The sequence below is a fragment of the Eptatretus burgeri genome, chromosome 12 (genome assembly GCF_056783735.1).
Source record: "Eptatretus burgeri isolate ZD-2024b chromosome 12, Ebu_testis_v1, whole genome shotgun sequence".
Classification (NCBI taxonomy): domain Eukaryota; kingdom Metazoa; phylum Chordata; class Myxini; order Myxiniformes; family Myxinidae; genus Eptatretus; species Eptatretus burgeri.
The window spans coordinates 78,252,094-78,279,462 of NC_140972.1; the positions used below are offsets into that span (position 1 = coordinate 78,252,094).

The 27,369-nt window shown below is 41.4% G+C and overlaps 1 protein-coding gene across 4 annotated transcripts in view; it reads right to left on the reverse strand.

Annotated features, from left to right (window-relative positions):
• The window catches only part of LOC147015960 (synaptic vesicle glycoprotein 2C-like), a 112,812-nt gene that overhangs the window by 19,048 nt on the left and 66,395 nt on the right, over nucleotides 1–27,369 (reverse strand). For 3 of the 4 annotated variants that reach the window (XM_085848631.1, XM_085848632.1, XM_085848629.1), the window contains exons 7-12: nucleotides 25,112–25,222; nucleotides 20,012–20,100; nucleotides 19,717–19,881; nucleotides 16,436–16,569; nucleotides 13,743–13,946; nucleotides 3,124–3,283 (exon numbers count right to left, since the gene is read on the reverse strand). In XM_085848631.1, coding sequence (XP_085704757.1) covers nucleotides 3,124–3,283; nucleotides 13,743–13,946; nucleotides 16,436–16,569; nucleotides 19,717–19,881; nucleotides 20,012–20,100; nucleotides 25,112–25,222 — 863 coding nt within the window. The remainder of the gene's footprint in view (nucleotides 1–3,123; nucleotides 3,284–13,742; nucleotides 13,947–16,435; nucleotides 16,570–19,716; nucleotides 19,882–20,011; nucleotides 20,101–25,111; nucleotides 25,223–27,369) is intronic. The other variant, XM_085848630.1, reaches the window with a different exon arrangement.

The window sequence follows — 27,369 nt, forward strand, 5'->3', positions numbered from 1 at the left end:
GAATGCTGTTCTCCTGTTTGGCCAGAGAGCAGCCATACAAAACACTTGGACACTACTGTCCTGAAAACACTGATGCAGAACACTGAAAACAACACCCGTGCAGTGGCTCCAAGTCCTGCCTAACATCCCACCCCCTGATGTATGCCAGAAGGCAAGAACGCTGAGAGAGTTTGACTGCATCAAAACCAACCCAGAGCTTCTAATACATGAATATCTGCAGAATCTACCAAATATGCAACTCAAGTCAGGCAAGCCATTCTGGTGCTCTGCAAATGTTTTGAGTGATGTGGGGTTGAACACAAAGGACAAGTGGCACAATTCTGGATAGACAACAACATTGTTAACAAAGAGCTTGTGAGTGATCTGACAGAAGAGCCTCCAGGTTTCAACCACCCCGAAAAGTGGTCTGCACTCTACAAGATCCGTACTATCCATGTAAGGACATCACACCAACTCCACAAATGGAATTTCAAATACAGCCCAGCATGTGACTGTGGTCAACCAGATCAGACTATTCATCACATCATGAGTGAGTGTCACCTACGATAATTTGAAGGATTTAGGGAAATCCACCTAACAACAGACAGTGCTGTGACTTGGCTGTCCAACTTATACTTTGATCTGTGAGCTGTAATTTGTCATCTACAAGATGAGATTACAGTAGGTTTTTTTTTTAGTTTATTCAGCATGACTAAATCTACGTCTTGGATTTCAAAACACATGCATGTTTCAGAGACATTGCCCACATTAAAAAAAACAAAAACTTTTAGAGTCATTCTTCACAGTTATTGAAAGTTCCAGTTACATGAGAAACACCGAAACAGAAATGCTACAAGTAGAGGTACATTCAAAGTGCACCGCCCCTATACCAAATAAATAAATAAATAAATAAAGAACAAATCCTCAAACACGCGACATTGCCATGTCGCCCGGCGATGGCGTCTTTCAACATATGGAGACTGAATTGGAAGGGAGCGGTGTACAATAAATGATTAATTGATTAAATGCATAATGAAAACAAATAAATAATAATCGTAAAATAATTAATTTATTAATCAATTGGCTCATAGCATACGAAAACCACCACTGTTTCATCCGAATCTTTAACGATTTGAAAATTAATTCATCGAAAAATGAATAATGAAATTAATCGATTAATTGATTAATCAATAAATCAAAAATATCCTTTATAGCCAAATCATTTGTTCACTGTCGTGCCCAAATATCAGCTTCCTAGCTAAAAAGATGCCCGAGATATTGCCCAGATGAGAAATAAAATAAATAAGTAATTAATAAATAGATAATAATTAAGTAGTTAATTGATTCGTCAAAAAATTAAAAAAACACCATTTTTGTCAAAGCACATCTTTACTTTTGTCCCCAAATTTCATCTTCTTAGCTCAAAGGATGACTGAGCTATCAACCGGACAAACGAGAAAGAAAGAAGGAAAACAAGAAAACAAATGGAGTAAAAACTGAGTACTCCCTTCCTTCTGTACCCAGCAATGATGTTGTGGTATAAAATTTCTTTTTAAATATTAGCTTTATGTTTTTTAGCTCGCCTGTTCGAAGAACAGAGAGCTATATAATAGCAATACCCCTGGCGTGAGCGTGAGCATGAAAATGTTAAAGTTTTTGGTGCAAGTTATTTCCTTTATAATGTTATCTACCACACTATTTTTTACTGATTACAATATACAAATACATATATTGCTTTAAAATTATTTGGATCAGACTTCACTGCAATGCTTTATAAAAAATATTATTAGACTAGTCTTTTAAAAACGATAAATGTATAAACAGGCGAGCATTGGGTGGCTTTGACACCAACTCTCTGGTTTGTTTGGCTGTGGTCCAATTAAGCCTAATGATTGATTTAACTTCACAAATAAAGGCTTTTAGCCCATACAATAAATACATTAGTGAAAACCTAGATGATAGGCAATGATTGATTGAAAATCTCAATAGGAACATGATTACTACATTCATTTTATGAGTATGTATCTGTGATTCGGTATTAATTATACCAATGTATGAGTAATAATTTATTTAATTGAAGCTTGTGCAATTACAAATATGAGCCACATGGACATGCATATAAGGTCCATGAGGACATAATTGATACAGCCCTGTATTCTTATTGCAACTTAAACTAATAGCGAACAACATACTTATGCTTTGAAATGCTTGTAAAGGTATAACGTCTGTTGTAAAGCATTGTAATTAACTAAAGTAATTTTGTCACCATATATGGAGTTGCTCATTAAGAAGGATCATGGGTAAATGATCCAACCCAGAGTGCAGGCAAATTAAGGTAAATTGTTTTCACATAAAGTCCTTCAAGAGAGGAAGCAGCCCACACATTTGCCTGCACAATTACAGCATATACTGCCCAAAGGATGAGGGAGCCCATTGTCCAGTGAATTGAACTGCTTGCTTGCAAATCAGACCACAATTGAGTGGGAAATGAATTCCCATGCTTGCACATTGTGAGCGGTGTTTCCATGCTTGCACACAAACCACATATGGTGTTCTTCTAATTAAGTGACTGAGGAACATTGAGTGATATGTCATTTTGCTAAGATAACATGTACTGTTCATTGTCCGACCCATGCCGCCTCTTTCATCCTTTCGATGTTAATAATTTTGCAATAAGAAGCTAGGCTTGTGAACAGAACTCCGAGAGAAGGAGGTATGCAGGGACACATCTTGGTGTATCTTTGCACATTTGTTTTCTTTCCCATGTACACGTAAATAAATGGTTAAACTCGCACTGAAGTTACTGGAGTGACATTCGACTCTGCTGGAGTTTCGAGTAATTTCACCACAATGTCATGCATCGCCTGGATATGGAATTGGGAAGGAGTAGTGTACAATAATATGTATTCCCTTGCACATCCTCTTGTAAAACTTTGCTGTCAGTAAATAAACATTGTGAATGTGTAAAAATACACTTTAGAAAGAGCTGTGTAAATAGCAGTCCATTCTTTCCTGCCAAACTTTAAACATCCCTCCAATGACACCAAATCCTTTGCTGACAACAAAAAAAAAAAACTTTGCTGTTGAAAGCATTCTGATAATAAGACAATAAAAGTCATCGTGAATAAATGTAGCCCACATTACCTCTTGTTCGTTGGGTACATTTCCACCGAAATTACACTGAGTGCATTCCATGCAGAGATGCTCAGACCATTGAAGAGGCAAAGCAGACCGATCATGGTGGCCTCACTGTTTCCAAACCAAAGGAAGAAACAGCTGATGCCAGATAGAATCAATGACCCACCTGCAGCACAGAAGGACAATATCATGCTCAGTGTGCATTTTGTAGCCTTATAAATGACAAGCTTCGTTTTTTGGTATACATATACACATACACACATACATATATATATATATATATACATGTATATATATATATATATATATATATATATATATATATATATATATATATATATATATATATATATATATATATATATAGGAATACATCAGTTATAATGGAGCAACACCATATAATACGAGACCAATGTTCAAAATTTAAGCATCTCCCTTCAACTTTAACCTTCCTTCAGATTGAAGCAACTCTCTTCCTTAATATTCCCTGAGCCTCGATCTTGCATAACAAAAAAACCTGAAGTTCCATCTCCCCCAATAAATAATTTCTCCATTTAAGTATTTACTTTCTTCGAATATTTGGCTTTAGCTTGAAGGTCGAAGATAAATAATATTTTGAGCACCAGGAGGTTGTTAGAACAATTATTCAAGAATAAGAATGGTTCTTGGAGGGGAGATAGTATAAAGCCTATGTTTTACCTTCACAGTGAGCTGACAGAGGCACACTTGCTTCGAAGCTGTCTTGCCTGGGTTTGAATCATGACCCAGCTATAAACTGTCATCCTGGTGTTTCACAGAGAGGGTAATTCATCAATGTGTATCCCTCGGATGGACGTTAAATGGGGGTCCCGTTGCCCAGCATTCGTTGGTGGATGTTAAACATCCCACGGTGCCTTCGCGTAGATGAGACGAGCTATCGCTGGCACCATGGCCAAATTACATATTCCTTCCCTAACCAGCAGAGGGCATTACATCAGTGGCACAGCCACACCCTCATCCAGTGATGCGACCCCACAGCCTTGTGCTGCATACGAATGAAGAACAACCTCCACAGTGAATTTGAAATTTAGCCAGGATATCAGCACAAAAGTTTTCCTTTTGCAAAATACACTGTGGGCTCTTCAGCCACAATATAATGGACTTAATGTGTACACGGCTACATACTGTGTGTGGGTGTGTGTGTGTGTGTGTGTGCGTGTGAGAGTGTGTGTGAGAGTGTGTGTGAGAGTGTGTGTGAGAGTGTGTGTGAGTGTGAGTGTGAGTGTGAGTGTGAGTGTGAGTGTGTGTGAGTGTGAGTGTGAGTGTGTGAGAGCGAGTGTGAGTGTGAGTGTGAGTGTGAGTGTGAGTGTGAGTGTGAGTGTGAGTGTGTGTGTGTGTGTGTGTAGGTATATATATATCCTGTAAATGACGAAGAAAACTTCAAAATTGATCACTTGACATTTAACATTTAAAAACTTTACAGTGTGGTCCAGCAAGATAAAATATGGTTATACTAGCAGGGATACCCGTGCTCTGCACAGGAATCCCGTGGATGACGACGGGTCTGAAGGAGTATATGTCACAGTTAATTGTTAAATTGTAGAGGCTGCCACCATTATTATTATTTTTTTTCATCACCACTACAATATTATATTTTCCCCACCATGTTTTATATGCAGAAGACTCAAGTTCAAAAATGTTAAGATTTATTGCCGCATCAGATAAAAAAAACCATAATGCCTCAACAATGTGAGGCTGGTTTCATGTCATCATTTGCAACTTAATTAATTCTCATTCTCTAGCAAATTCCGTTGGTCCCATGTCAATCGGCTGAACTTGAAAAATTAACGTTACGCAATCAGGTGATGACGTCATAATTCGGAAACCGGGAAGTCGAAAGTCATTGTCTTCAATTGATTGTAGCATTATTTTTTCATTCTATTGCAAATGGCGTTGGCCCCATGTCAATCGGCTGAACTTGAAAAATTAACGTTACGAAATCAGGTGATGACATCATAATTCGGAAACCGGAAGTCGGAAGTACAATTATTTTACATCGGGACACTCCCGGGTACATGTTCTGTCAGCATGTGAAGTTTGGTGAGGATCAGTTCAGTACTCTTCGCGTGCATAGGTCACAGACAAACACACACACAGACACACTTTCAAATATATATATATATATATATATATATATATATATATATATATATATATATATATATATATATATATATATATATATATATATATATATATATATATATATATATATATATATATATATATATATATATTGTACCAAAAATAATTTTCAGGTGTACATGATTGTGTCTCAGAAAACATCACTTTGTGGAAATATCACTTGAAATTGCCCACCAAAAGCGGGTCGAGATGGCCGATGCTAGCGCCTATAAGGAAGAAGATGGGAATGTTGGTTTAACATCTCTTCTGTAGGAAAGATGTGCTTGCAAATTATGTATTTTATCAGCTGGAAGTTGATAACAGTATTTTGCAATTATGGGAAATGAGGTGTCACTGACATTAAGAGCTTTAGCCCCACATCAGAGAACAAGGACAAATGTGTCCACGCGCAGCGTCCTAAAGATTTTGTCGGCTAAAAAAAAAAAAAAAAAAAAAAAACAACTTCCGATATTTGTCACGTGCCTTGATTGAGCCAATAGCGAAACGCGTCATAATGTCTTTACGTATTTACGATATATCGTGTATTTACAAAATAAATAATGTATTTACGAAATTACAATACGATAAATGGAATAATCTTTAAATAGTAACGTGAACTTTTCGAAACTTTAAAGCAAATGTCCGAATATATTTAAAAGTTCATGATAGACGCTCTCAAAAGGCACCGTCTATGTGAGGATGTGTACATGTGCTCAGTATTTAAGGAGATCCAGATCTTGCATATACAAGAGCCGAGTCCTCGAGATTAAGGTTTTGTCTTCACAAGAAGAAGAAGAAGAAGAAGAAGAAGAAGAAGAAGAAGAAGAAGAAGAAGAAGAAGAAGAAGAAGAAGAACAAGAAGAAGAACAAGAAGAAGAACAAGAACAAGAAGAACAACGCCGAGCTCTCTATGAGCAGCGTTCGCTATGTGAGACGCTGCTAAAAACAATCCGTTTACAATTTTCTCCAGATATGTAGACAAGGATGCCACCGCAGTCTGATTATTAGAGGTGGTGGTTGTGGTGGATGCCCATACATGTTGTTTCCTCCTTTACCCTGATGGACGTTTAATGCTTAAAAAAAATATCAGCCACTTGTACATCTTGTTTCCTATGACAGTAAAGATAATTTGACAGTTCTGTGAGCTGTACCTCGGCGGCAATGGCACACAGCATACAGCGGTTCCTGAGATAGTTATGTCATTATTATTTGTTTCAGATAGCCCTTCCCTTATGTGTAATGGGTTTATGGGCCAATATGTATTGTGTGGGATTAGGGAGCTTTGTCCCCATTCTTTTCCCATCTGAAATCCTCTGCACACGAACCTCTCTCTCATGCAAGCAGGCATGCCATGTATGACATCATTAATTTACATACACTCCAAATCCCAGTTTGAATTGTGTGCCACAATCCACCTGGCAGATCACTGCAACCTTCAGCGCGTTCTACCCATCAGCGCTACCAGCATTCCTCCTCTTTTAGAGATCACCAGCATAGACATCACCAGCATTCCTCCTCTTTTACCCCTCCTCAGTGATTGGGCTGCGTGGGTTCGGAAATCCCGCTTGGTGTGTAAAGAGGTCGCAGCCACCTCGTCTTTTTCTTGTCTTCTCTCCAAATGTACCCTACCTCAGAATGACCCTGATGACACCCGTTTTGTTGGGAGTAAGTAAGATTGTGTATTAGCTTGGGTTGGCTCTGCACTATTGTCTTTTGCCTTATTGTATAACTATTTCTTTTTCCACATCTCACCAACCCTTGCATGCCCTGCTGTACAAATCTTCCCTGTGTAAATAAACCCATTGCTTACCTGTGCAACATACTTTTCCTCACCCCTTTCTTTTAATAAATTGTTTGTGATTGTAATGAACCTACTTTGTTGCGTCCTTTCCTCCATTGGTTTGGTATCGTCCGCATATATTGTTAGCCGGGAAGTTTTACCCCACCGATTGGCTCTACACGTTAGCCGGTGCATACTTAGCAGTTCGCTCGGCTGCACCTGATCAGATACGATAAAGCAAGTGTGCATTGAGGGCATGAGCCTCCCTTTATGCTGTCAATCTACCGGAAACGGTAACACACAAAGTCGTGAGAACCCTGCCAGGATTGGCGGTACCAATCGGCGTTAATGGTTGACTTGCAACCGGCCGAGCCACAGAGTTATCCATGGCTGATGGCCTCAGGACCGGACATTCTCGGATAATTTTGATTGGATAATTTTGCATGTGTCCAGTGAGTGGATTAACATTTAATTGCCCATCCAATTGGCAAACATTCCAGGAAATGATTTCTGGAATGTGTTTTAAATTACAATTGTAAAATTTATTTCAGAAAATATCACACTTAGCAAAAAAAATTCATTTATGCAATTCAATGTCTTAAACCATGGATAAGTCAATTCTGAGTACAAGTCAAAACCCCAGACTTCCAGGGGGAAAAAGTCTCCACTAATATGCTGAAAAATACGTTATATATCCTGCAACATCTCTAAAATGCATTGCATATCTCTTGCTACAATGGGCAATGTAAAATGCCACAATAATGACTTTCAGGGAGAAGGTATACTGCCTACCATTCCTAATTTCCTTGTGATGCCAGGCCACCCTTTGTGGTTGTCGCTTAAAATGGATGGGGGTACTTGTCTCTTTGTAAGGGATAAAAACGGCAGCATAACCGTAAAATACTCTCATTCAGTATTTATAAAAATTGTCTTCCCTCAAAGATCAGATAAAAAAAAAATATATATATATATATATATGTATATATATATATATATATATATATATATATATATATATATATGTATGTATATATATATATATATATATATATATATATATATATATATATATATATATATATATATATATATATATATATATATATATATTTGCTCAAAGATATATTCTCTGAAATCCCCAAAGTTACTTTTGGCTTTAGCCTCGAGAAACAGTGCAATCCTTGGAACTCCTTAGCCTCATTATTAGCCCAAATCTATCTTGGGCCAACATGTCAAAAAGGCTGATTGCTGCTTTGGAACGCTTCACTTAAAGCGATGTCTTTCCTTCTCTGCTCACAACTCCTAAAGCTCACAGCTCCCCCGCCCCAGGTATCTGAAGAATGTACGTAGTCCACCAGCAACCCCTCCTAGTGAAACTGCCAACATCCAGAACCACTGCTCACCTCCACTCATTTGTTCATCTGTTTTTTCCTCCTATGGAACAAACTTCAACATTCTCTTCGATCTCATTCTTCCCTCGAGGCCTTCAAGACAGCTGTTCACCACCCTCTCAAATCATCCCCCATCCAAAATCATGATCTTTTCTATGCCTGATAAACCAACACCACCCCTCTCAAAATTTTGCTTCTGTATCCATCTTGTCCACCCCTTACATTCTACCCTACACGACATGATTACCCACATTCCTTGTTTGCCCATCTCCATCCATTTCCTCCCTCCGCCTTTCTGTTGGCATTCCCCCTTTCTCCTTCTACTATTTCTTTTGTTATATTACATCCTGATCCATTCTGTGTTTTAGCTCTCCTATGAGCCTTGACTATAAAAAACAAAAGGAAGGCATTCTTCCAAAAGTGCGAAGAAGTATAGCTCCCCAATTTGAGATAACACCCTGTCCTCTCAAATTACCTCCTTTGGAAGTGGTGGGAACCAAGACTTTCAGTCCCAAAGGTATCACTTGGATGGATGCTGAGTGGCAGGTGTCACTCCTGATTCCCTACAAAGAGGTTGGTGGCCTCACTATACAGTAACACCCAAAAGTCTTGATCTTCATGCCCTGTCAGCTATGCATCCCAACCTGAGTCATACAAGTCCATAACATTTATCGTTTTATCCAGGAAGCAATTTTTGTTACCATTCTCAAGTATAAGCATTCTGCTCATGATTAGTCCTGGAACATTCTTTTTTCTTGTCTGTTCAATAATCACCTTGCAACGTCTGCCCTTGTGTGCTCTCCTCCACAATCCTTCATCATCATGTCATACCTCTTCCCAAATCATCATCTTCAATTATAAGAACCATCTGTCCAATTAAATATCTGCTTTTGCTGGGTCTGTGTCCCTTGTCTTCCTGGTCCACTCTGCCATTCTATCGGCTTGTCAACATTCCTCTAGATGCTTTCCCCTCTGTATGGAGGTTATGTTTTCACCTTTGTCTGTCTGTCTGTTTGTTTGTTACTTGGGGGGAAAATTTTTTTTCACAAGTATGTTGATTGCTTGCATTTGTTTGTTTGTCTGCTCACCTTTAATCACCTACAGGTCACAATTTTAAACCGATCTTCATGAAACTTCACCAAATGGTGGAGTTAGTGGTCCAACAGAATCCTATTTATTTTTGAGGTCACAAGGTCATCAAAGGCCAAACATCAACAACTTTTTCAAGTTTCTAAAATCTTCAATTTTCATCTGATTTACTTGAAATTTGAAGAGCATTTGCATATCAAGTCACTATATTCAACAAACTATTATTTTTGAGGTCAATGTAGGCCAAAAGGTCAACATAGGCCATGTTTCTAAAATTGTCAATTTTCATCTGATTGACTTGAAATTTGATCAGGATTTGCATATCGGTCAATTAATTTAGCCACCAATTATTTTGAAGGTCAAAAGGTCAATATAGGCCTAATTTATAAAATTGAGAGATAGGGCCAAAAACTATATATAGTGTTGCAAATTCGCGCCCGCCGGCGTGCGAACGGCCACGTAACTCGAATCGCGGCACGTCGCCCACCGGACGGACAATTCTGTCGTGACCCTCTCGGACCAACGCCGGGAGCCAGTCACGGGTGGGGGTTTAACCTCACCACAATCGTGCCAATTGCCCACCCGCGCAGGATAGGGTTGCTCGCCAAATTCGATCGACCTAAGTACCTGCGCGAGTGGTCGACCGGGCGATCGTACCACGCCACAGGCCAACTCTGGACACGAACCGCTTAAGCGGTCCATTTCGTGCTACAGTGATAACCGAGCGGTGTTATCGTCTGCCTTGACGGTTCTGATTAATTACCGGGATGTTGAACCCACTACGAACCCCTTACGTGATGCAAGATGGAGGGTCAATAAAAAAAGGAAAAGAGACGAAGCAGAGCGGGAACAGTTCAACAAGCACGTTTAATTCACACAGACCAGCACGGAAGGCACGTATTTACAGTCACAATAATCAAAATGCACATATAAAGCGAAAGAAGAGTTAAAACCGAATACGCGTACACACGGCAACACTTAAACAGTTCTACTTATGGAGACTGGCGCCACAAACACAAAAACAAAACCCCGAAAAGAAAATGGTCACTTCCCTTTGGGCCGTCGAGTCCTCCTCCCACGACCGTCGGCGTAGTCACGCCTGGCCACGACTCCTCTCACGATCTGCGAGCTCTCTCTCCGGCGTGGTGCACCGAGCTCGTGCCGCGCGTAGCTCGCGTCGTCCGCCTGACAGCTCGGACGAGGTTTTGGGGAAACGGACGGGGTTTGTTCGGTGCTATTCTCCGCCCTCGCGCACGGTGTCCCAGGGCTCACACGAGGATCAAAGGAGCAAGGCAGGAACAACAAGCTCGCGACTCGAACCAGAAGACGACCATGAACCAGAAGACCAACATGAAGACCAACCCTCGATCAACCAACCCAAGGTTCGTCCTGTCCGCCTTTTGTAGCGCGGGGCTCCGCCCTTCACCCCGCCCCGTTTCTGGCTCCACCTCCCTTCTGGAAGCTTCCCAAAAAGGGGCGTGCCCTCTCGTTCCCCCCTCCCCGCGCGGGGGGGGGGGGGGGGGCGAGGAAAGTCGGTCTTGGCTCGGGGCCAGGGAATTATTCCCCCAAAAAGAGGCCCCCACCTTTTCTCACCTTTGACCCCCGGCTCGGATTGCACCTCCCCCACACCGAGCGCGGAGAACTCCAAAGGGAGAAACAGGCGGGAAAAGCCGCGCGTCTTCGCAGTTCCTTCCTTGGCGCCTTTGTTTGCCTTTCGGAAGCGGACGTAGTGGCGAAGATGTGATAGCGTAGATGGTGGAGGTGGCGTGGTTGTAGTGTGGTTGGCGCTGTAATGGGGATGGCGTGGTTGTTGAGATGATGTTTGTTTGAAATAAAAGATAGAGAAAGAAAAACGACGAACTCAAAGCGTCGCAGCCCGGATGGATCACATAAATTCCCTCTATACAACGGGTTTGGGCTAACTACACATGTACCTATGGAGATATCTCACCTGAGGACCCTTTATGGTGTAATATGAATTTCCACAGCCGTAACAATATATATATATATATATATATATATATATATATATATATATATATATATATATATATATATATATATATATATATCAAAAAGTTGTGGGCGAGTTGTGACAAAATTAGGTGGATGAATTGGGTATGCGACAATAACAAGCGGATTCGATTTTGGTTCAGATCCAGCCCATCAGTGGGATACAAAACGTAAACTGTTCAGCCTGGCAGAGATATGCACTCCACCGAGTGCTGTTCTATTTTGTCCTGTTTTTCCAAGTGTCACTCCATGAGTGATTCCATTTCTTGGTTTGTCTGGTTGTTTTTGAACAGGATATCTCAAAAAGTTATGGACAGATTCAGATGAGACATGGTGGATGAGTTGATTAGGTGACAAGAACAAACCATTTAAATTTTAGTTCAGGTCCGAATCCAGATCCGGCCTATCAAAGGGATACAAAACGTAAACTAATCAGCCTGGCGGAGGTATGCACTCTACCGAGTGTCCGCTCTAGTTCCCCTGAATTACAGACTATTAATTCCCCCAGAATAATGGATGGGTTAAATACTCCAGAATTGGTGTATTTTAGTTTGACTTGTAATATCCGCAACCATTGGGATAATTCCCACACCCACCCAAACCCATTGTCCTCAGACACTGGTGGGAACCGTCGCTCGTATACATTGTCCGCGGCCCAGTCTGATTGGCATACTACCCAAAGGGCACCTTTCAACTGTCCCTTCATGCCTTCACCTCCATTGAGTTGGAACTGGCCACCATGCCAGAACCTGTGGCACCAGGCCCCAGCGCACGACTGTGCATCCCCACCGGGGAAGGCGGGGGGGGGGGGGGTCTTCAAGGACTCTGCTGGGGCAGACCCCATCCATGTTCCTGTAACCAGGTGGGAACTGCCATTTGTATGCCTCATCTACAGTCTTGTTTGATTGGCATACTACCTACGGACCTACCTAGGGCACCCGAACATCATTCAACTATTCCGAGATACTTTAGCCTCTGGTAGGTTGTGACCGGGTGCCACGCCGGAACCTGCAGTACCTAGCCCCAGAGCATGACCATGCACCCCCCACCTGGGAGTAGGGCTCTGTCCAGAGATCCTCTGAGGTGAACCCCATGGACTCAGACCCGGGGGTGGGGGTGGGGGGGACTATTGCTTGCATACATCGTCTGTGGCCCCGTCCGATCAACGTACTACCTTGAGGGTGCCCCTCGTTCAACCGTCTCTAGATCTTCCCCTCTGGTAGGTTGGAACTGCACACCATGCCAGAACCCGTGGCACCTGGCTCCAGCACACGACTGTGGACCTCCATTGGAGGAGGGGGGGGCGCTGCTGGCCCGAGCCGAACTGACCCGACTCGTAAGCTGGCTGATCCCATCGCTGTCCCACTATCCCACCATGGGCGCACTATGGTATAGCAATGCTACCTACTCGCCCTTTTATTGAGACGAGCGCCACTCCCAAGCTGAGCTGGCAAGAGGGGGAAGAGCGTGACCGATCAAATTCCTTCAGGATTCAGACCCATGCTCGACATCTTAGAGGCGAGTGAGCAGACTTCCAAGCCATCCTGTCAGTATATGAATACTGCTCAACATTAAAAAGGGACAGTAGAAAATTGATGGCAACATAATTTGTGAGGGTGATCTACATTGCCTGGAAATTAAAAATGCTGCATTTGAAGTGGTACATATTTCAATTGGTACACGTCCACTGTAGTTGTCCTGAAACATCTCAAAGTTGTCTAGCCTCAGTTCTAATCCTGACCCAGCGATAAACTGTCATCCTGGTGTTTCATCAATGTGTGCCATCCCTCTGATGGACGTTAAATGGGTATCCTGTCTACCGGCATTCGTTGGTGGACTTAAAAACCCCACAATGTCCTTCGTGAAGAGCAGGCGAACTATCGCCAGCACCCTGAACAAATTGCAAATTCCTGCCCTCACCAGCAGAGGACGTGCCATCTGCAGCACACCCGTGCCCTTGGCCAATGATGCTACCCTGCAGCATTGTGCTGCATATGAAAGAAGAAGTGTAGGAAAATATTTGAACATGCAGGTTGGTAGGCTTCATTTCAAGTTTGGGTGTATTGCCCCAATACTGTTGGTAATGTATTGTAAGCAATATGAAGATAACACCAAACAGAATGGGTTTATGCTTGAAATTTGCTAATGCCAAGGTGATTATAAAAATTCATTTGAAAGCCAATTTTTACCTGTCATCTTGATACGTCCAAGTTTGTCCATGAGGAGAGCAGAAACAATATTCCCAGGCAGCACAGCCAGGGAGCCCAGAAAACTGACAAAATATACCCAGTAAGCACTATAGTCCTCGCTGAAGTCAATATGGCAGCCTTTCTTGTAGTACAGGAAGGTAGAGTTTAAGAAATAGCTGTTGATGAACTTGTACTGGAATAGATCTGTGAAAGGAAAAATGAAGCATAAGTATAAGCAAGTAAATATAATGTAACAGTAAAATAAGAACTGGTAAGAATGCTGTGTTATGTGCCTGTACAAACAGATGTGGAATTACAGTATCAATTGAATTATAAATTTTGGAAACACTCTCTTCCTCTTGAACACGACTCCGCATTGTATCATACAGTACCTCCATCCCAATGACAGGTATACATCAGCGACATCACTCTCTGCCGATCTGTAAGTGATTCGATTATGGTCTCACAAATGGGACATGTCTTTCAATCGTGGCAAATCTCACTGCCACATCCTGTCGCTCCGGAAGGGTTGTTGTGCAAGTAACTCCCCAATCTATTTACACGGTTAGCCGTTGTCTCCATTATGCCAGGTGCATTATCTTGACCTTCGAGGCCTCAACATGAGCAAAAGCTTCTTGTGAGCTGAGCAAATAACAAATCTGACTTCCAAAGCCAGCCACAGACTGGGCATCCTCCATCATTTGAAGTCGTTCCTTGGTAAAGGTAAAAGCCTGACGGAGGGGTCCTTCACGTCGGATAACTCCAACCACTTCATATGTGCCGCCAATGCACACCATGAGTTTTATTCCGGAACTAGCAACTACATTTGCCCACTAAAGGATGGACAAACATTTGCATGAAACACTAGTTTCATGCAAGTTATCAGTTGTGAGATTACATTTACAGGTTCAGAAAGTGAGTGACTTCACAGTGATCACTTTTGCAATAAACGCATGTACCAAGGAATGAAACGACAGCAGAAAACCTGAAGAGTAAATAATTAATTAATGCACGAGAGACAGGTGGTCACGTAATAAATTTAAAGCACCACTGAGATCCACAGGACTGGAAAGGCTTGGAGATTAATAGACAGAGTAGAAGACAGTCCAGCCCAATTAGCATGTTCTAATTGCTGCACTCATCTGTGTCTGCAATGCTCGTGGAAGACAGAAAGAACGAGGGAAGACTTCACCAGGACATTGTGAGAGGTTCTTACGAGAGCAGAAGAGGAGCAGATGATATGAGTATCATTACCATATCCCGAAGTCAGGTCTATTTAGTGCAACTCGAGATGGAAATATAACTGAATTGGTGAATCTTGCTCCTCACACAAGGGATTTGGCCGGTACGCTGCTGTTTATGGTGAAAATCCCAACCCCGAGCCACCAGGCATTGAAAATCACCGCAGATAAGGAACAGAGAGCTCGAATGAGAGGGAAGCAATACTGACATAAAATCATCATCAGGAGGATGTAAAGCAGTGCACAGAAATAAAACATTGCTGCCGAGGGGAACACAGTGCCAGAACACCGACGTAGGTTGGTCTCCCAATTGAGTGTTTGTCAGGTCATATTCACTTGTTAAAACAGGGGCTGGTTGGATGGTTGAGAGGTATGCAGACTTGCTTCCAGCACACTTGCCTCTAAGCAAAAGCTTTTGCAAAATAAAGTTTAAAAAAAGAAAGAAAGAAAAAAAGCACTCCTACACTTGACCTCGAGCACCAGCACGTGACCGGAAATGAGCGGTCATATCGAAATAAAAACCGGACACGTGCTGAGGTTTGGGGTCTATTGTGCCTGAGGAAGCCGGCTGTGAAGCTGGCGAAACGTTGCCCGAGACCGGGTCTGCTCTTACGTTTTTTGCTCAAATTAACGGAGTTGATCGAGTTTTTACTTTTGGTTGGAAGCGACTTCTTTTTCTTCAAAAAGGTGTAATTCCAAATGCCCCAATCTTATGATATATATATATATATATATATATATATATATATATATATATATATATATATATATAAAAAATAAAGCTCTTCCAAACCACTGACTCACTGACTGATATTAAATATCGGTACCTTCCGGGTGACATAGAGAGTTGAAATTTTGTGTGCTAATGGACATCGAAGCCGGTTCACCGGGAAAAAAAAAAATCACAGAATCATCAGACAACATTCGTAAATTAAAATAGAAATAAATAAATGAAAAAATTAATGAAAAAAATGCTGGTGAGCGACCCAAGACAATGGGGAAGCACGGAAATTTTGTGTGCCGAAGGACATTGAAGCCAATACAACAGGAAACATCGCAGAACTGTCAGAAAGCATCCGTAAAGGAATATATAAATAAATGAAAAATAAACGAAAATAATAATTCAAAAATCAAATGCAGGTGAGCTACCCCCGACAATGGGAAAGCATTGTTCGTATACGAACACGATGTGTAAGCACACAATTCGTATGTATCGAAGATGCAGTTCCACAATGTGTAATCATACCCTGCTAATGTACATATATATATATATATATATATATATATATATATATATATATATATATATATATATATATATATATATATATGTAATTCCTGCACTCATCTGTGTCTGCAATGCTTGTGGAAGACAGAAAGAGCGAGGGAAGACTTCACAATGTGTAATCATGTAAAAATACACATTCACAAGTTCTACTTACTGCTACATACCAGTATTGTAAAATGTAGTTTCATCGAAGGTGCAGTTTTTGAAAAATGTATTCGTTGATGTGACGTCTTCAAAGAAACAATCTTTAAAAAGGGAATTTTCAAAGATCACAGACTTGAACTTCATGCCTAGAAACCTTCACCAAAACAGAAAAAAACATGTTGGAGAGATTGTGAGAGAAAACACAAAAGAGAGCTTTGGAGTGGGGAAATGGAGAGGGTGGGGGGGATGAGAAGAGGAAAAGGAAGAGAGAAGGGAAGATGAGGTAGGAAGGACTGGGTAGAAGTTGAGGGTGAAGCTGAGAAGAGGGAGAAGGAGGTGGGGGATAAGGAAAAAGGGGGGTGGTGAAGAAAAGTTTGGGGGGAGGAGGAAAGGTAGAAATGTCAAGGGGGGAATGAGAGAGGGAAAAGGAGGAGATGGGAGGGGGGAAGTGATGAGAGAATGATGGGTGGGCAGGAGAGGGGGTATGAAGGAGTACTGGTTCTGAGAATTCCAAAAATGTATGGTAGAATTTGTCCAGACAAATGATACTCCAAGGGTTCAGTTTTAGGGGTTTGTTCATGGACTAATTGCAAAAATATTATCTTATCTTGACCACAAAATAACACAAATGCTTGTTGATACCCTCATTATATCTCATTTGGATTTAGACATGTGTCTCCTTGCTACCCTCAGTATTGTCAAACATTCGCAAATGCTGGAATTCTGCAGCAAGAATGATTATTCGAACCAACCAGACAGTTCATGGAACGCATTGCCCCATGCAGTATTCCAGTATATAATTCAATTGAAATAAAATAATATTTTAAAGGTCGTATAAAAAATTGTGGAAGTTAACCACCATTAATGCAGCGTCTTGTACACCACCCTGTTAAACATGTTACATTAGTTATTCGTGCTTGTTGTTTGTGTCCTTTATGAAGTCCCTAAACGCAGTAAGTTTCCTGTTTGGAATTATTTTCAATTTTGTTTGATTGCAAGACAGGCAGACAGAGTAAAAAAACTTATCTCATTCCTCTGCTTATGGGCAATCGGGAAAATTCAGAGCCAAAGTACTGCTCAGCTACATGTCTGTTTTCCGATTCATGTTAAAAATAATATTTAATTGAAATTGAGTTGTTCTTCAATCATAAACTGACGTTTGCAGATGGACCTGCGGACATACAGAATTGCTTAACCCCACTTTTGGCTTTGCGTGCACGAGGTAACAACATTCAACATACAACTCTAGTCCTTGCCAAGCTTCACTATCGCTTCGGATTTGTAAATGTATCAATTTTGCAATTCTAGTTTGAAGACATGGAGTATTAAAATAGTCTTTCCCCTCCATATACGTATATGTATATAGCAGCAGCTTTATACGAGTCTTTGTGTCACACACTCATTTTGTTACTCCAACCTGAACCTTTTATTTTGGAGTCCCATGCGATTAAAACCATTCGGTGATCGCATTATCTCAGCTTGTGCTTCTTTATATAGAATTATCATCCAGTAGAAAAATCTACCTGCATCTTCTATCTCACCTATTTTGTTCCCCGCCCTTCCGACAAGTTCGGCGATGGGGGACATTAAAATGAGCTCTGTCCGACCTACTGATCATCCGTTCCTGTACTTTTGTGTCCAAGATATTTGGAAAAAAATACCAAAAAACCATTGAACATTTAACTTTTAGATATCTTTTAGATGCAGATATTTTATATACAGATATCTATTCCTCATGACATTATCTCAGCTTGATTAGATCACGTCGATGATTGACTGAATTATGTTGCCATGGCAACCATCTCGGTAATTTTGGCTTGTGTATGCGATATTTCACAAGCCATTCAAAATTTAGCTTTCACACTCCACAGATCTATTGCTCATGACATTATCTCAATCTGGTTAGATCACAGCTGTGATTGCCAGAATGCTGTTGCCATAACAATGATATTGGTAATTTGGCTTGTGTATGATATTTGTGAGGTTCTTCTTGTCTTGTTTCTTATTAAATAGAGTGTGTGTGTGTGTGTGTGTGTGTGTGTGTGTGTGTGTGTGTGTGTGTGTGTGTGTGTGTGTGTGTGTGTGTGTGTGTGTGTGTGTGACAACCACCTAAAAGGTGTTAATTCAAAATTTAACATCTTTCACAGCACGCCTCTCTTTAGAATTTATTTTCCTTTACTGGAATATTAGATGCAGATGTGGTAATTATTTTTTCCTTCAAAGTTTCTTGAAGCATGTTATTGTGAAAGGTAACATAACTATAGTATTTGAAAGTGAAGGTGCTGCCAAGGATCTTCCCAACTCAGGTCAGGTATGGGAGCATGTGCCAGAACAGCACGTCGCTGCGTCCACTTTCCGCCGGTACTCCAGGGGCCTCCGTCTGGCCATCCCCCAGGCAGATGCCAGGCCCATCCCCATCTCCTTGAGATGATGGTCAACCTGCTGCAACCACGAGGCACGTGGTCGGCCCACTGGCCTCCTCCACTCACGAGACTCCCTCGCTGAGAGAATCTGGTGAGCAAGATCAGCATCAGGAAAACGAGCCACGTGTCCATACAGCCGCAACTGATGCTCACGGACTATGCAGGTAACAAATCTCATCCGAGTCTCTCTGAGCAACCGCTCGTTGGACACAAAATCCGACCAGCGATAGCCAAGGATTCTCCGAAGAGACCTGGTACCAAAGGAATTAAGTCTCCGTCTCAGATCCTTGGTCAGAGTCCAAGTCTCGCATCCATAGAGCAAGACTGGAAGTACCAAGGACCTGAAGACTCGGACTTTCGTCCTCCCGCACAGGTACCGGCAGCGCCACACCCCATGATCAGTGAATCAATGACTCCCCAGGCCCGACCCAGACGTCTATTGACCTCTGACTCGCAGCCGGCAGAGACATGAATATCACTGCCAAGGAAAGTGAATCTCTCCACGACCTCAACATCCTCACCACAAACAGGCACAGACAGGACAGCAGCATCCAAGATGTCATCGAATGGTACTCACTAACTACCTCCAGGTAGTTCCCAACTACATCCCATTAATTTGTCGATGCTATATAACGACTAATCTTCTCTTCGTCTTCTTTTACTTCTTAGTATTACCATTAATACCATAATCAAGGGGAAATTTTTGATGACAGTATGTAAGTTCACTTCGATCTTATTATTCTTCAGTCAGCCATTCCTTATAATAATAATAATAATAATAGGTACTTGGATTGAGTGCTTTATAACAAAGTGAGAACAACTAAGTGTGCATTAATCAACAATGTTATTTTTTTCATTAAGTTTATTAGAGTGCTCACTTGTCGTTAATGTACTCCCCATCACGATGAAGCATGTTCTCGAGCGTGAAGTTGAAGGTGAAGCCCTCAACGTGCTCCTTGTCAAACACCTTGGTACGTCTGTGGTAATCCTGCTCCTGAAGGCGCTTGATCACCTCCGGAAACCACACCGTCAAGCCGTAGAAGCTGTTCAGACATGCTAATTGAGTGACAGCAATGGCAGTGCCTCGAATGCATCAGCAGCGACTCCAAAGTATTTCCAGGAATCTCTCTTCCACGTTCAGCCAATTAAAAAGTAAGTCATAGCTTTCCTTACCTGAAAGCAAGAGATGCCCAAACTGACATCAGTTTAAAAGTATTGCGCTTTAAAGGAGGAGAGAAGCATTCCTTAAATGTGACCCAAATCTGGTAAAGATACAAAAGAGAATAGTTACTGTCAATAACCAGTCACTGTAAGTGACCAGTCACTGTCAATACAGTCATAGTATCCATCATTCTCTGACTTTTAGCTGCTTTTGGTGAAATTTTTAATGCGTCGTCATTAAAAGTATTCCATGGCAGAAAAATGTTGGTCATGACAATGGGGTCAGTAGTATTTTGATCCTGAAATCAGCATATATGGAACGAACAATTTAATATACACTTCAGAAAAAGAGAAAGAAACAAAAACGACGAACCAAGTTAAAAAGGTGATAAAACATCTACTTTCATAAACACGTTGGACACAACATTTAAGAAAGATACACAGCAAACAGGCAACGGCATTAAATACAATAGGTGCAATACCCTTAGGCGCTCACCTGGTCGAATAATGATGCTGAGGAGGAAGACAACATGGGATGGTATCAGCAAAATGTACCAGTGAACCAATGTTAAGGCCCCAATATATTTAATGCTGTGAACAAACTTTAGTACATCATGGGTGATGAAGGTTGTGGTCAAGTTTCATCGAAATCGGGTGTGTAGTTTCAGAGGAGAAAGCAAATACCTATTTTGGGGGGCAACCCTCTGCAAGCTTCCTTTCGACCCCGATATTTTTTAATGCCGTGGACACACTTTGGTACATCATGGGTGATTAATGTTGTGGTCAAGTTTTATCGAAATTCCCTGCGTAGTTTCTGGGAAGAAAGCAAATACCTATTTTTGGGGGCAACACCTTGTGGACCCTTTTAGGGGCCGATTTTTTTTTTGAATACTGTGAACAAACTTTGGTACGTACAGGGTGATGAAGATTGTGGTCAAGTTTCATCAAAATCGAGTGTGTAGTTTCAAAGAAGAAATTGTAAGTGTAAGTGGACGGACGGACTGACAGACGGACGATGCACCATCCCATAAGCTCCCCAAAACTACGTTCCTGGTGAGCTTATTAAAAATAAAAAAAATCACAAATCGTTAAAATCAACAACTAATTTTGGAATTATGTCAAAGTGAAATCGTATCTGATTGGAAGGATAGCTCAGAAGTAGTGAGCACACTCACTTCTGTGTGCTCTGGTCTAGGTTTGATTCCTGACCCAACTATAAAACTGTCATCCTGGCACTTCACAGACAGCAGGTAATTAAATCAACGACATTAAGCTGGGTGTCCTATCTGCTAACATGCAATGGTTGACATTAACGATCCCACAGTACCTTTTGTAAAGAGTATGCCATTGTGTGTTGGTACCATACCCATAGCCCTACCACTGACTTTAGCTAGTTGGAGCAATGGCAAACAACTCAATGCCTTATATCTACCGAGTGACCGATTCACCAGCACCAATTATCTGGAAAGAGCATGGCCATTAATGGAATGGAGTAGAAATGACATGTCAGGGTAATAATCAGCTCTTTGGGCTTATACCTCCAGGTAGTTTATTGGCCAGTCATACACGACAGTGATTCAGTTCTGTAAATCCCAGGGTGACGATTATCCAAAGGTGATGAACACATTCCCAGGATAAATGCCAGCGATGCAAGCACACGATAGTTTGAATACCACACGTTTTGCAGGTGAGTTTCAAAAGCATTAACACGAATGAAGAGGTGTGCAACACAAATAATGGAGAGAAAATTATTTTCATTGCTAATCAGAAACCGAGAAAGGCAAGACATGGCAAAGATTCCTCCGTCACTATTACAAGGAAATTCACTGAAGTTGCATCTCCTATTAAGGTGTGTTTCTTTTCTAATATTGTGTGAAGTGAAATATTCGGTTATAATCAGATCGAGTAATTCTCACCTTCTGCAGTTTGAGTTTAGTTTTTCAACTGAGACAATCTGTACATAATGGAGGGAAAGTATGTATTTATGTATCATCTACTCCTCCAAGAGGATTTAATGGAGGATGCTGAAACTTTCAGGGATTAACAAGGGTACCCTGAAGTTGAGCCTGTGCACGTTTCGTTTGATTCCATCAAGTTTTGAAATAAAAAATTTTTCGCCCATCTTGATATTTCCTTCCTTTGGAGCGGGGAGTGGGGGAGGGTGGTCACAATTCTTCCAAAACTCCGATAGATAGGCCTAATTTGAGAAATCTTGGAGGAAATGGTCGATTTATGGAGGGGGGGGTGGGTCAGAGCTATTCAGATCTTGAAAAATATTGAAAACTTTGGCAGGAATTCCTGGAAAAATAATGAACAGAAAAATTATTTTGAGAAAATGTTGTTTGCAGCAAAAATTAAATTGCAATTCAAACAAGTGCATCAAAATGCTAATAAAAAAAAATCCAAAAAAAAACCCAAAACAAAAGAAAAAGATTGCATTCCATTCATCAGAACGCAAGACAGAGGCGTCAACCGGAATCCAAAATATTCCACCCACAGGCCTGATATTTGCGAGGATGGTACTGTACGTGCAATTGTCATGCAACACCAGTCAGGTAATCTGATATGAAAATGTTGGTGATGGAGGCAATGCACATCAGTTAAGAAAAGCATTTTCTTTCATGTATCAGTTTAAACAATAGAAACAGAACTTTGCTTCAGTATAAAACAATTTCAAGATACAATTGCTTTGAGAATATCATTCACCTCACTTCTGAAATGCTTGCCATGTTTGTTTTTATGGTCATGAAACAACTTTAAAAATTGTTACTATAAAGAATGGGATCATCATCATAATCATCATCATTGTTATTATTATAATTATGTATTATCATTGGTCAGTAGTTTGTGTATTATGCCTGCATGACTGGTTCTAAACAACAGCCCTACGGCGAACATTGGGATCTCATCAGTTATCCAAGAGAAAGCGTTTGCCTGATGATGTGTGTGGACCCATAGAGGACAATTTTTCTAGATTTCCTCGAAGTTACAATTCCGTGGGATTTTGTTCATATTTTTCTATGTTCATTTATTAATCACCATCTCCGGTCACCAACTGTAACATGGATGGTGATGTGACCTTCATTTGCCAAATTATGGTTATTTCAATCTCAAGATCTTTATACTTTGACAGTTTCATAGCTTACTTGATGGAGATGTTTCTTTCTGATGGTAATGTCATCCATCCTATCCATTGGGACCATACTCTGTGCAGAGCGTTGGTGGTGGTGGTGGTGTGTGTGCGTGTGCAAGAATGGCCTGTAATATTGTTATGATTGTGGAGTAGGGTGCAGTAGTCATTTGAAGGTCATAGATTCCATGTGTGTGCATGTGTAGTTTTAGAATCCCATCATGTACGTATTCAGTGTGTATGTAAGGGGTAATGCAGTCATCAGTATTGCCGGTGAGGGGGACTGACGTTGTCCAATCTAGAATAGCTAGATGTAAGGCGTCTCGTAACTTGCGTTTCCTTTGGTAAACTGGGCAATGCTGGCCAAGTGTAGAGGAGAGCACACCTGCTTCCGTTCCACCAACAGGGAAGAAGGTGAGGGAGGGGTGAAGATGGCCCCACCCAGCTTTCTATGAGTGTGTGGGTGGTGGGCCTTGAATCATTCCTAGTCCAGAATTGGTTCAACTTCTGGGTCAGTGATTGGTCTTCTGTGCCCCAGGGTGAGAGACCATATATGGATGCACTTCCATCTATCTATTTGAGGAATGCAGCGATTAGTCCAGTGGCATCAATTGGTGGGGAGGGGGAGGCTGGCCATAAAAATGTGTGCTCACCCCTTGCTCAAGTGATCATGCTGCTGGAACTGCTTTATCTCCTGTGCCTGTTCTTTGTATTGCACCTGCTCTCTTTGTCTCTTGGGTCTCCTGCATAGGTCCTGCTCTCGCAGACTACTGGTTGTCACTGGTGGAGTCTGCAAGCCTGCTTTTCACCTTCACCAGGACTCTGCTCCATGCTCTGCCCTGTACGGTTTTGGAGAGCTTCTGGTCTATTAGTTCTAATCCACTCGGGTGTTAGTCCTGAACTCAGGTCCGTTGCTGCACATTCACGCCCTGCTACCACCAGGGAGTAGCATCCTGCATCTCTATCCTTTAAACCAGATTAGAGGTGTGTGTGTGTGTGTGTGTGTGTGTGTGTGTGTGTGTGTGTGTGTGTGTGTGTGTGTGCGTGTGCACGCATACCCATCAGAGGTTAGATTTTGCTGTATAGTTTATGGTTCCGTTCCACATCCTCTATGTGTTAATTAAGTTAATAAATAATTTTTCTCTTTGGAGGCGGTGTGCACCTCATGTTCCCACTATTTTTCCGTGCTGACATTTGGGTTTGCTTTCACATTCCTGGAGGGCTAAATTGTTAACAATATTGATCTATAACTGGTGGGGTATCCCCCACTGGACTACGGGCTGATGTTCAATGCTCAGGCATTGTTGGTCTGTGTCAAACTTTAATAGCTTGGCCATTCTTGGAGCATGGCTATTTTAATAGATTGGCCTCCAACGTGGTCGACAACCACTTTCATTGTGGTTATGTGTGATTTTTTGGGTGGTTGACATTCATGCAACAATATTGTAACTTTGTCATTTGTTGCTGCTGTTTCTGGATCGTGTTTATTCCATTAGTCTGTGGCCGGCAACTGTCATGTTATCAGTTTGCAGTTTATATGTTTGGCTGCATTGTTGTGTATCTCTAGATCTTTCTTTGTGAAGTTCAAGCATCCTTAGATTATGTGTTCCATCCTTCAAACACACAACATATTGTGGATAAGTAGTCTGCACCACCCTTGCAGATAATTCAAAGGTGGTATGATTGTGATGCAAAGCTTTAGACTTAAGCTGTCATTGTAGATATCATGACCATTATTTTTATAACTATTATTTTTATTATCATGAGCAAGGAACCTATCCTTAAGAGCGGGTTAATTCTCCCACATCTATGATGTTGTCATTCCGGCTCCCACCAGATGGCACTATACGATACACATTTACATTGACAAATTCCATCCTCCCCCGAATCTCGGCATCCTTTTCTCACCCCAAACCTTCAAATTATATTTTGTATTATTCAGAAACATCACATGCATGCAACAACTCGTAAAAAGTCATTACCCGTCCAACCTCTGTTGCGAAGCGCACAAACCATCGCTTGTACCATGTGCCCGTGTCTGTCTGAATCTCGATGAACTCATCCATTTGCTTGGGCGTCTTAATACTGGTTACCTGTAAGAAATGCAGCAGGTCAAACTCATGTGAGAGCAGTCAGGAGCTGATTTAAAAATCAATGTCTGCAGATTATCTTTTGATGGCATGCAACATGTATGAATTAAGTTGGACATGTTTTTGCAATTTGAAGAGGTGTTTTGGTTGAATGTTTTTACACAAGATGATTTGTCCTTTAAATAGTCACATTAGCAATAATAATAATAATAATAATAATAATAATAATAATAATAATAATAATAAGGTAAGTTGTTGGGAATAACATCAATTTATATCAAGAGAAAAGAAAAATCAACTTGAGAACTTTGAAGAACTTTTGAATGAAAGTCCCAAACTTATTTAATCTCATGTTCTAGAACAGTGTTTCTCAGTCGGTTTTCCCAGATGACCCACCCGTGCTGCTCTTTGGTTGCCAGAGCCACCTGTTATCCCCTACATGGGTTGAAAAAATAAAAAAAGGAATGGGAATTTTGAAAAAAAAAACACTTTACTGAGAAAATCGAGGGTTTATTCAATTGGGGTTTTTTAACCCAGGTGGGGAAAACTGAGCTGGGCCCATTAGTGGCAACCTTGAATAACAAAAGGGCTAGAACCTAGGCCATTTTGTTTACTTTTTTGTGCACATGTCAATTTGGGGACTAGTCTTACTCAGCGTACATCGTAGCTCGCTCTCGACATTGATCGGCCTGCTTCTAGCTTTCGTTTTGATCACTACTAAGATTGAGAATGCAAATTCACATCGGTAAGTTGTTGGGAACATCATTAGGACATGTGTAACTACTTAGCACAGACAGGTTTTGACCCCCCTGGAAACTCACCAGCGACCTCCCTTTTGGGGTGACTACCCACCATTCGAGAAACACTGCTGTCAAATTAAAGCATGTTCCAATGAAGAGCTACAAAAGAGCTACTTCAAAATAAAGCAACAGGAAAAGGATAGTGAAAACATTTTCAACAAATATGCTGCTGAGTGTCAAATCAAAACCAAAAAAAGTGCCGACTCAAACAAATTCATAACAGACAGAGCAAGATGGCAAGGTGCATTGTCATTCTTTCTTTGATTAAAGGATCCTCACCAAGCTATGGTTGCCCTTTGTAACTGAAGATAAGCACTCACATATGCCATACCTGGTCCATTAATTTTTTTCAGTTTAGGAAAAAGATTAATGGTGTTCCTGCCTCACACCTAGCTCGGCTTCACTTTGTGGAAACCAAGGCTTTTAGGATCATTGGTATCTCCCACAATGAAGCTGAGTCGTTGGGTCTTTCACTCTCTCACTGCAGGCACGTCAGTGGTCTTTCTGTCTTCTACTGTCTCCTCTCTGGCCTTGACTCCATCCCCCCCCCCCCCACCATATTTCCGCAGGGTGCTCAAGGTCTGCCAGCAACCCCCTTCTGGTAAAACTACCAAAATCAAGAATCACTGCTCACCTTCACTCTTTCATTATTCTTTTTTTCCCATCTCAGAAACAAACTCCCACACTCTCTTCAATCCCACTCCACCCTCCATCCAGCTTTAACGTCCATCTGAGGGACGGCTGTTCTACGTCTTCAAAACAGCTGTTCACCACCATCTCATATCTTTCCCCATCCAAAACCATGATCTTTTCTACCCCTTTTAATTCACGCCAAACCCTCCTCCTTCAAATTCCCTGCTTTTGTCCTCCATGAAAGTCCCTGTAGTACCATCTTATTTACCCTGTGTACCACACCCCCATCCCTCTCCCTTCCACACATCTCCTATTGTCTCTGTTTCCCACTATTTTGTGCTTCCCTCTCCCATCCCTCTTGTCTCCTGCCCCTCTTGTTATATGTTCTGTGTGTTAGCTCTTATACAAGCCTCAACAATGTATACAAAAAGGAGATGCTGCCCCAGCAGCCACCTCTAAGGAAGCAAGTAGTCTAACCTGGTATGAAGGAATAGAAGACCAGGCCACGAGCTGGACACAGTTTAGACAGGAATTTGTAATTTATTCAGGACACTGGTAATACCTTACCTACTCTTCATGAAAGAAGCCATGGGGTATTTAGCATCTACCAGCCATTGGTAACAAACAGGCCGTCCAACTTTAACGTCCATCTGAGGGACGGCACACATTACGATGCAACGCCCTGCCGACAAAGCACCAATTGTACAGTTCATAGTT